The following is a 9,859-nucleotide window of genomic DNA, read 5'->3' as shown; positions in this document are numbered from 1 at the left end:
TTCTGCTCAAGTATTTACATTTTTTTAGGAAGTTGAAAAATGAGCAAATGTTCGAAGAATTTCGTTAGAAATTAAGAGAAATGATTCCAATTTGAAAGAGTGCCTTGAATAAAAAAATAAAATGCCATCAAATTTACCAAACTAATTTTAAATTTTTAACTAGCCGTTTAAATATTTGATTGATTAATTCGCATATAAGCTAATATGCAATGCAAAATGAGTTGCTCATCGACGCGAAAATTCGGCCTTGACCACGAAACGAAGCTTCCGCCCGGTTTAACTTTGAGCTGCAGTTGACCACAGTCATGCGAATCGCAAGTGCGGCGCTCTTTTCCTTGGTTTTCGCTTCTCTTGCTGCAGCCGAGTCGGCTCCAAGTGCAGAGTCCGAAGCCGTCAGCAACATCTCGATCAATATCAACGCTGGAAATGGACCGCTCGGACATTGCGACTGTCAAGGGGAATTTATGTCCAAGTAAGCGTTGCAAATTTTAAAATGAACCAGTTCCTGAAATAAATTAAATTTGATCGTTTTAAGAAATTTATAAAAATTCTTGAGCTATTTAATTTTTAATAATTATTCCATAAACTGATATAATGATTTTAATTTAAATAATTCTAGAGTGGACGATTTGAATAAGACGCTTCTTCTTATCGGAAAGGATATGCACGCTGAGAGTAAAAAAATAATAGAAGAGTTGAGGGAAATGCACAAGAAATTGGCACAAAAGTCTATTTCGTCCATTCCTTCTGAATTGAGCGACGCAAGCAAAAGTCTGCAGCTGAAAGTCTCGTCGAAAACCAATTCCATGTTTGACGATTTCAAATTCAACAAGAGCTATCCCAAATATTACTTTGGGAAATCTGACGCAAGTTTTTGTCAAAAATTTAAATAAAATAATAATAAATTTTTCAGGCCAATTGGTACGACGCTGACAAATTCTGCAAACAACACGGCGTGCAACTTGTTAGTGTGCAGAATTACTCCAAGGCGGTCGACGTTTGGAAATTCGCCTCAACCTACAGTTGTAATTAATCAATCATTGATCGCGGCATTAGAATTTTATAGAAATTTTGTAGGGAGCAACGTCTGGACGTCCGGGACGGACCAGAGTAGGGAGCCAGGAGACTTCCACTGGCTGACGGGGACAAGAGTTTTGTCCGATTTGTTCAAAAACGGCGAGCCCAACGAGTACGGATTCGAAGTGGACGTTTGTCTGGCCATTCACGACCGCGCTTTGGCCGATTTCGCGTGCAGCGAGCGATACTTTTTTGTTTGCGAAGATCTTAAAGCGCCATATTAAAAAAATAATAATCAATCGATTGGGCGAAACATTTGATAGAGAGAATGTCATGATAAACAAGTTTATTATTAATCGCAAGCGTCAATCTTGGCGTGGGAACGACACTGGCCTTGATTGTGACATTGGCAGCGGTCAGGCCGAGCTAGGCAATTTGCTAGACACACACGTCAAGCCGGTTGCATACCTAAGCGCCGTTGGTTATTATTTTCGTTTCACATTGATTGCGTAAGTAGGAATGTATACAAAAAGCAGCGTTTATATAATGAGTAAAAAATCTTCAAAAATTATAAATTTAAATTAGTTAATCTATGTGATTAAACCGAATTTCCATCCGGCTTGCAATGCTATTTATTTGGTTATTGTTCATTGATTATTGCATTCTGAGAGAGTATGAGCCGCCACTGTTACAAATAAATTAGCGATTACATAGAAATTCATACATGACTCGGACGGATAAAAAATAATTCCACACTAAACCGAGATTATCTGAAGTTTTTGAGTACCGAGTGAATTCTCACACTGAGTCTGTTTTCAAAATCGTAATTGCGGTAATTGTTTTGGACTTCTAATAGTAGGTTGATGCCTTCCTGTTGTGTCTGCAACACATCGGAAACATTTTCTTAAAAGGTCTGACAACTTCATAGCGTCGATCTTTTAAATTTGAGCCGTGGTTTCAAAGAGACAGAAAAAGAAGTTACGCAAAATCAGTTTCCTACCTCGGAATCCATGCAGAGCAGCACAGCCAGTTCGTAAGAAGCAAAGGCCGCAATGTGGTGGTCCCCGATGCCCTCCTCTCCATCGGAACTGAAGGTCGGCATCTCTGAGCGACTGGCAAGACACGCTCGGAAGTTGCTGATCGCCTCTGCAGCCAGGCCAAGACAGCCGTAAGTGGCGCCCATGATCAGGTACTGCAGACCTTGCATCGGCGGAGGTTCGCTTGTACCGTCACATTCTAAAAGGAAGGGCAGTTTATTTAAAAATATGTTAATTAAATTCAGTCAATCACCTTGGATGATTTGCTGCAGCTGAGCAGGGCTGCATGACGGAAGGGCATTCCAGAGAAAGAGGAGTTCAAAGGCGAGAAGTTTGCACCCGATGGTTGTGTAGCTCTCCGGAGGAAGTTGGGAAGTCCGGCGGGAAATGAAAACTTCCAGCTGTGTCTGTCTGTTGGATGACAATTTTGGGGCTTCCTGGGCAAGCTTGACAGCCCCAGCCTCATCACCAGCTGCTCCTCTGCACACTAATAAAAATAATAACCAAAAAAGACTCAATCAATTTGTCTCAAGTGAAATTTTAGGAATAAAGTATAATTTATTTTTGATATTTCTTGATTTTCATCAAAATTGGTAATTCAAATAATATTTTATGTAAAAAAAAACCTGATATTTTACCTTAAAACAAAATTATGGTAAAATAATTCCATTGAAAAATTCTTCAAATACAATTAATATTTGTGAGAAATTAGAATTTAGTTGTGTTTATAAGAAATTTACTGCCAAAATTTTCAGCCAGCAAATATAATTTGTTTGAAGAAATTGACACTCTAGGAGATGATCATAGAAATGAATAGATTAGGCTTTTTCCTCATTGCAAAAATTGTTTTTTTATTCAAAAACAAAACGGTTCTACCAGTTTTGGTCACGGTCTGCAACCCTATTTCATGAGCAAGAAAAAAATATAAAAATCAGCAAAAAATCAACACATTTTCAATTTTGCCGATATGTTTTTGCATTCTTCTTGCTCATGAAATAGTGTTGCAGACCGTGACTGAAACTGGTAGAGCTGTTTTGTTTTGGAATTAAAACAATTTTTGCAACAGAGAAAAGTTAAAAATCTTCATTTCCAGAAAATAGAAACAAATAACTACCTGCTGCTAGGTAAGCGTAAAATCCTTTGGACCAGCGCGATTCCTTCTTCAGTCTCAGAAAGGACACATGTGCATGGGACCAATGGAGCAGAATCAAATGGCACCAGCCGACTTCGTGCAGACACAAAAGCTGGATTTCCCTCTGAGGCGACGCCTTCACCGCCGCCTGGTATGCCAAAAGCGCTTGGCCAACATTCGACTGAAAGAGCAGAGTAATGTGAAAAACGTGACCCCGGAAAACTTGAACCAGTTCCAACCTTGAGTCGCTCCACTCGGCCTCGGAAAAACAGAAACAAAGCCGACTGGCCGTAGATCTCCTGGGACTCGGTGATTAAAGTTTCAGCGGCGGCAACACCGGCCTGCACGTTGGAGCCGTCCAGGGCGAAAAACGGCCGCACTATTGTGTGGTACCATAATAAAGAAAGCCTGCGGACGTTTTGGCGAATTTGCATAAAGAAATGAACAACTTTTTTGTATATTTACGACGCCAGCGGTGCCCGCATGTCTTGGCCGTGCCGAGCGAACATCAACGCCGCAATTCCAGTCTCTCTGTCCCCCTCGAAGCCCAAGAAACTGATCAGCTTGAGTAACGAGGGCGGCAGCAGGGAAATGCACAACTGGAAGACGCCGTACCCGAAACTGACGGCGGCCATCAGTCGGGCGACTACGGACGGCGCCAACTGCCTGTGAACTGCGGCAATTAGAAATTTTATGTTAAAAATCATTCTTTGTCAATTCGTACTCTTCGTTTGATTTTGAGCCGTAGCCGAACATTGAGAAAAACGCTAATGGAGATCGGAATCCTTGACTAGGAGTTGAAGTGGATGTTGAAGGCACAGTCCAGTCAGGAGAGCTTGGAGAGAGCAAATTGGACTGGCTCGACTCCCTGACTATCACAGACCAAGACGGAAATTGCGAACCTGTAGAATAATTGATATTTAACGATTTTACTTAACAGAATTGAATACAATGATTGATAAAAAAAAATTATGAATAATAAAATCATTAATTAGTTTTATTATCTAAAGAAATATTGAATGTATAAAAAAAAATTAAACTTAAATTAATTTATTAAGACCTAATGGAATTGAAAGAAGATTAATATAGAATTTGTTGTTTGAAGAAGTTGACTCTCGCGGAGATGATCATGGAAATGAAGAGATCGGGCTTTTCCTCGTTGCAGAAATTGTTTTTATTAAAAAAAAGCCTTTTGTGTTTTTTGAATAAAAGCAATATCTGTAACGAGGAAAAGCCCGATCTCTTCATTTCCATAGAATTTGTTATTTAATTAATTTTTGATAACAATCAATATCATTAAAAAATTAGTTTCTTCGTTTATTTATTGTATTTTTGTCCTTACCTGGCACTTCAGTTTCATTGCCAAAGGTTCGTCTGTGCAACTGAAGCACTTGATTGTACGTGTGTTGGTAGACTTTCCACGCCTTACGCAAAATCCAGCCGCCGCGAACGTACCCGGTGAGATCGTGCTGGAGAAAAGTGAGCAGAGCCATGCAAACTTGAGTGTCGGCCAGAATAATTTGCTCCTCCAAGCGGTTCAAGTACTCGTCAGTCTGAGAAATTTATTCAAAAAAAGGTATGAAAATTAATCAATTTTTTTATATAATATTTTGCTATGCTAACCACATTAGAAGCACCAAACACTTTATTTTTCACAGTCTTTATCCATCCCATATCTTGGGCACAGCGCTTTTCCATGTCCTTCAGTACTTGCATTGCTTCTTGCAGTTTTTCCTCTTCAAATGTCATCACAGCGTTCTGTAATCAATTCAATAGGCAAATGGTAAGAATACAAAATAGAAAAGCAGTAAATAATAATATAAAATCAAATTAAAATCTTACTTAGAAGGGTTGCATGAAATTAGTCTATTTTGAGATGATTTAGAAATAAATTTTTGGAAATTAAAAAAAAAAAAAACACACACACAATTTTAATTAGTAGGGTTTTTTAGACACTTTTTTCATAGAAAAAGACTGTTTTTAGACGGTTTTAGACTGTTTTCCAAGGTTGAAAATTTGGCTAGTAAAAAGCTGTAAAAATGATTGACTTAATGGATGGGCAAAAAAGACGGTTTTGAAGCTGAAAATAGACTAATTTAGTTGATTTTTTAATTGAAATAGTCGTTTTTTAGTCAACTTTCCAGCCAAATAGTTGATTAATTAGCATGTATAAAAAATTGAAACCAATTTTTTTATTATGTATTTACTGTTTAAGTAACATTAAATTTAAAAAAGCTAAAAGTCACCCATTATTATTTGAATGAAAAAATAAATTGATAGCAGCACAAATCCCCACCTAATCATAATCAATAAATCTTAACCAGATCCCACTTCCTATTCTTCTAATTCCTAATCTTTCACTTTTCAGTTTGTCTTTTTCAGCATCATCAGTCGCCGCTAAACTAAGTTTATGCCAGCGAAAATAAGTTTATGCCAGCGATAAAAGTTATGCCAGCGAAATTAAGATTATGCCAGCGAAAATAAATGATGCTTGATTTTAATAAAGACAAACCCAAAATAAAATAAAAAAAAAAGACAAAATTGAGTGGCGCCTTCTGCGCCACTAAAAAGGGCACAGGCCGACAAGACTTTGTCTTGGCCTGACTCTAAAAAAAAAAAAAAAAAAAAAAAAAAACAAAGAAAATTGACCAATAAATTAAAATCTAAATCGGTTATGAACATCATTCTGTGCTATTCTGAAAAAATTAAATAAGAAAAGTTTTATAAATAAGAAATTTTAATAAAAAATACACAAAATTCAAATTTATTTAATTTAATATTTATAATTTTCATAATTAAAAAATTTAAAAAAGTAACCAAAATAATTTCTTAAATTAAGTGTTACAATTTTCAAGATAATTCTTGAAAAAAACTGAATAGTATCTAAATTTCCAAAAATACTTTAATAAAAATTGCATAAAAAATTACTAATTACCATGAAAGTTATGTAGCAATATCCAGCTGCCATCTGCACATTGTCCTTTCGGTCCCTGAACAAGGTTTCGGCCTCGTCGATTTTGTTGTTGAGCAGCAACTGGATGCCCGTTTTCGCGAGGTGCCAGTCGAGGAGCTCGTCGTCGTCGTCGTCGCGGCGTCGGTGCCCGTCCATGTTCTGCGCCAAACTACGAACGTGCCCGGCCTCCTCGGGCAACTCGCGCCGCTGCAGAGAGTGAAAGGAGGACGCGATCCACTTTGGTAACCCGAGCCGCCTCCATTTATTCTGCAAACTTCTTGTGCCGTGACGACAAATCACACTATTCAGCAGCACCCATCTGCAGAGAGGTTGACCGCAACCTTGACTGTGTCATTTCAAAATAAATATATTATGCATAATATCGCACTTGCGCTCTCGGCTGTCGGCGAATTTCTTTACCTCGATTTTCTTGAAATCCGAAAGGCGCCGATTCCGTTCTTCAGTTTGCTTTTCGCCGGGCGCGGACACTCCAGCAAACACCCGGGCCGAAGCTTTAATTCGATTACAAATTTATGCAAACATGTTGTTTTGACGCAATACACCCTTCTTCAACCCCTACCCTCGCTGATGTTTTTTTCTCAACTGGCTGCAGGTGGTTCCCCGGTCGACCAACGGGAGGCGCCAGAAGTTCAAGAGCAGCGCCAAAAATCTTGCCAATGCATTGTAATACAAAATGTGCATTCTTAATAAATTTATAATTAACTTATTTAATTCACGACAAATATAAAAAACGTTTTTTTTTTAAACTGAAATTGTTGGTGGGATGAAAATTTGAGTTTAAAGACTTTTTCAAATAAGAGAAAAATGAGATTACGCTTTTTTTACGCTTTATATTTCAAATAATTATTTTAAACCCATAAAAATGTAATAATATATGTTTTATTGATTATTCTCGTATCAAAGCATTTTCAAATTGCAATAAATAAAAATTTTTATAATAGTTTATCAGGTAAAATTTAAAATATGCATTATTGAATTAAAAAAAATATGATTTTAAGAGTAAATTAATTTATTTATTTCAATCGCATCAATAGTAAAACATGTAATTATTTCACATACATGATCTATCACGTTATCTAAAGTTTTAGCTAAATCTTTGTAATGAAGCTGTTTGTGTCTAATTTTCGCTAAAAGTTCCCTATATTTGCTGGTTGTGTTGGTTTTGTTGAACTTTTTTCTTCATTTAAATAAATATGTACAATATTATTATTATCGATATTTATTAATTTATTTATTTCATTTCTATTTAATTTAATTAGTTTTATTTAAAAACAATTGCATTAAAAACCGTGATTGTGAAAATTAAAAGAAATAATTCATCAATATTGATTATTTTGAACACTAACAGGACCAAAATGAAAATAAATGAGTTAAATTTATGAAGAACAGTATTTAAATAAAAATCGTGAAACATAAATTCACCTGAGGAAGCAATTCCATGCAGATTAAATTTAATTGTGCTTGTCGCAGGTCCAAATTAATTGCGTCAGACACTGCAGATATAATTAAACCAGTTTGACCTAATAAAAGTTACACTTAAGGTGAAATATCATGCAAAAAAAAATTAGCTGGGCTTATAAACTCATTGCAGATATAAATAAAAAAGCATGTGATCTATAAGAATTTCTATTTTTAGATTTCGAAAGTATATTCCAGGCAGTCCGGCCGCACGTCACCTTTTTTTCGGATCAGGTGACTTTAATTTTTCAATCGACTCCTTCCTTATTGAGATTTGAATTTAAAATCGGCTTTTCCTCGATGGGTTTTTGTGAGTTATTTATTGTTTCAGAAAAACAATATCCTGCTCTGAAACAATAAACAACTTACAAGAACCCAATCAAGGAAAAGCCGATTTTAAATTCAAATCACCATGAATCAACCCTCGATCTTGAAATTCTACCACAAAAATCCTTCCTTATTGTTAGAAAAAAAGCCTCTTGAGATTTTAACTACCTATCTTTGATTTATTTTTATTTAAATTGGTTTTGAATGAGACTTTACAATTTTTTTTTAAAGACCAATAATTTAGTAACCTTGCTGATCAGTGGGAGTTTGAAATTAGAAAATTGGTTAAATTTTTCACTTCTTTTTAATATCAATTCTCATACAAACAATGAAAACAAAACTGTGTCCATCATTCTGAATATAGTCAATTTGTATGGTACAAGTTATCACAATACATATTTACAGAACATCCTTCTCTCTCTCGAGTTTCTGCTACATTCTCATATATTTATATTTAATACTTCTGGGGAAATTACATCGCGGTAGGTCTCGTTACATGTTTTATTATTCAACTCGGTGTTTGTTCGTGTATGTGATAATGCTGATGACGCTCATCTGGAATGCTTTTGCTTTTATTGGGGGAAAGGACTACGTTATTGTTATAATATAAATTGTATCTCTCGTAAGATACACGCATTGCCTGCTGCACTAATATGAAAAATGCATTGTGTATATAAATACTTCGTCTCTTTGCAAATTTTGACACAATTGAAATATATTTATTCGATTTTGATTTGCTCCCAAATTAATGCTCGTCCAAAATTCTGACAAAGTATTGAGATTTAGAATGTATAACAACATCAAACCACAGCTGCTCGATGGAAAAACTGCAAAATAGAGAGAGATCTTGTAGTTTATGTCAAGGTTTTGCCAATGTTGCGTTGCATCAATAAATTAATTAATCAGAACTCGCAGCTATGGTTGTTTGACAATTTACAGTAGCTTGACTGCTATTTTAGTATGTGGTGTATGTACACAATGACTAGAGATCATGATGAGGTGCTCGGTCAGTCTGAGCAGGAATGCAAATCGTCCATTTGCGTGCAGCCGCGCTCCAAAAATTTGACGACTTCATTATTCCGCAAAACATCAACCAATTCAGATAAATTATTAAAGGCCAAGATGAATAACGATTTTTATTATATTAAATTTGAAAATAGACAAAATTTCATGACCAGATGGCAAAATTTTAAGGAAATAAGAAAAAAAAGGACAATTCTTTAATAAAAGAAAGTTTAAAACTTAGGTTCCATAATATGCAAACAAAATAATTCGAAAATCACAGGATAGTCTGGAAAGTTGGAATTTGTTGATTTCTATATCATTATTTTTGGCGGGAAAAGTTAAATCTTCTATGTTTTCAACGTTTTCAATACGACTGAGCATTTTTCCATTTCAATTTATACTTTTTTCCATGAATTTTGTGTCTATTTTCATAATTTGAAATAAAAATTAATTGCCATACCGAGCCTTTAACGGTGTAAAAAAAAATTCATAAGTCTTGAGGCGCTGCAGCACAAATGGCTCGAAGGACACAAAAGAGGAGGAGGAGGGAGGAGGACGAGTGTTCCTGTCCCTGGACGGGACACCGGACACGATCACAGACGGCACAGCACGTTACAGGAGAACACAAAGCAGACCTGCCGCTAACAGGCCCAGCGCTCGGACCCTCAGGCTGGGACCGATGTTGAGGCTCGAAGTCTCGCTGATGAGCCCCGAGTTCTGCTCGATGCTGTTGCTCACCTCCACCCTCAAGGGCTCGTCCAGCTTTTTCTTGCGCAGTCTGCAGCTGGCCGCGTTCGGCTCCCGGTACAAACGGCTCACGTTCGGGAAGAAGTATTCGTGGTCCTCCGTGCCCTGCAACACATTAGACGGGAAAAAATGAATTATTTTTCACTCTTCGTCTTGGCAAGA

The 9,859-nt window shown here is 36.5% G+C and overlaps 3 protein-coding genes across 3 annotated transcripts in view; 1 reads left to right on the top strand and 2 right to left on the bottom strand.

The window, feature by feature from the left end:
* The first annotated feature begins 280 nt into the window (after positions 1-280).
* LOC132194854 (C-type lectin domain family 4 member K-like) lies at positions 281-2,562 on the top strand. Its single transcript, XM_059616414.1, has 4 exons — positions 281-472; positions 620-866; positions 914-1,025; positions 1,078-2,562. Exons 1-4 carry the CDS (start codon positions 306-308, stop codon positions 1,299-1,301), a joined length of 750 nt encoding a protein of 249 aa, XP_059472397.1. The 5' UTR covers positions 281-305; the 3' UTR covers positions 1,302-2,562.
* Positions 1,035-6,752, bottom strand: LOC132194853 (tetratricopeptide repeat protein 39C-like). The gene is made up of 11 exons (XM_059616413.1): positions 6,560-6,752; positions 6,122-6,485; positions 4,810-4,944; positions 4,529-4,739; positions 3,911-4,088; positions 3,652-3,852; positions 3,426-3,594; positions 3,169-3,367; positions 2,308-2,541; positions 2,018-2,253; positions 1,035-1,897 (listed from the first exon to the last, which is right to left on the bottom strand). The coding sequence occupies exons 2-11, from the start codon at positions 6,293-6,295 to the stop codon at positions 1,784-1,786; spliced, it is 1,851 nt and encodes a 616-aa protein (XP_059472396.1). The 5' UTR covers positions 6,296-6,485; positions 6,560-6,752; the 3' UTR covers positions 1,035-1,783.
* Positions 6,753-8,230: 1,478 nt separating this feature from the next.
* The window catches only part of LOC132194832 (MOXD1 homolog 2-like), a 28,037-nt gene continuing 26,408 nt past the window's right edge, over positions 8,231-9,859 (bottom strand). Inside the window, exon 9 of the mRNA XM_059616382.1 lies at positions 8,231-9,802. Within this exon, the coding sequence (XP_059472365.1) occupies positions 9,563-9,802 (240 nt within the window). The 3' untranslated portion in view covers positions 8,231-9,562. The remainder of the gene's footprint in view (positions 9,803-9,859) is intronic.

Source organism: Neocloeon triangulifer, unplaced genomic scaffold (assembly GCF_031216515.1).
Source record: "Neocloeon triangulifer isolate White Clay Creek 2 clone unplaced genomic scaffold, ASM3121651v1 ptg000008l, whole genome shotgun sequence".
In the NCBI taxonomy this organism is placed as follows: domain Eukaryota; kingdom Metazoa; phylum Arthropoda; class Insecta; order Ephemeroptera; family Baetidae; genus Neocloeon; species Neocloeon triangulifer.
This window is presented reverse-complemented; position numbering and strand designations above follow the sequence as displayed.

What these genes read in the sequence shown, in the direction of transcription:
- LOC132194854 (XM_059616414.1), top strand. Translation starts at nt 306, where the DNA reads ATGCGAATCGCAAGTGCGGCGCTCTTTTCCTTGGTTTTCGCTTCTCTT. An exon ending in CAAGGGGAATTTATGTCCAA is followed by an intron (nt 473 to 619) that starts GTAAGCGTTGCA and finishes AAATAATTCTAG; the next exon opens with AGTGGACGATTTGAATAAGA. An exon ending in ATTCGCCTCAACCTACAGTT is followed by an intron (nt 1,026 to 1,077) that starts GTAATTAATCAA and finishes GAAATTTTGTAG; the next exon opens with GGAGCAACGTCTGGACGTCC.
- LOC132194853 (XM_059616413.1), bottom strand. Translation starts at nt 6,295, where the DNA reads ATGGACGGGCACCGACGCCGCGACGACGACGACGACGAGCTCCTCGAC. An exon ending in CAATGAAACTGAAGTGCCAG is followed by an intron (nt 4,089 to 4,528) that starts GTAAGGACAAAA and finishes ATTATTCTACAG; the next exon opens with GTTCGCAATTTCCGTCTTGG. An exon ending in GCTGCAGCAAATCATCCAAG is followed by an intron (nt 2,254 to 2,307) that starts GTGATTGACTGA and finishes CCTTCCTTTTAG; the next exon opens with AATGTGACGGTACAAGCGAA.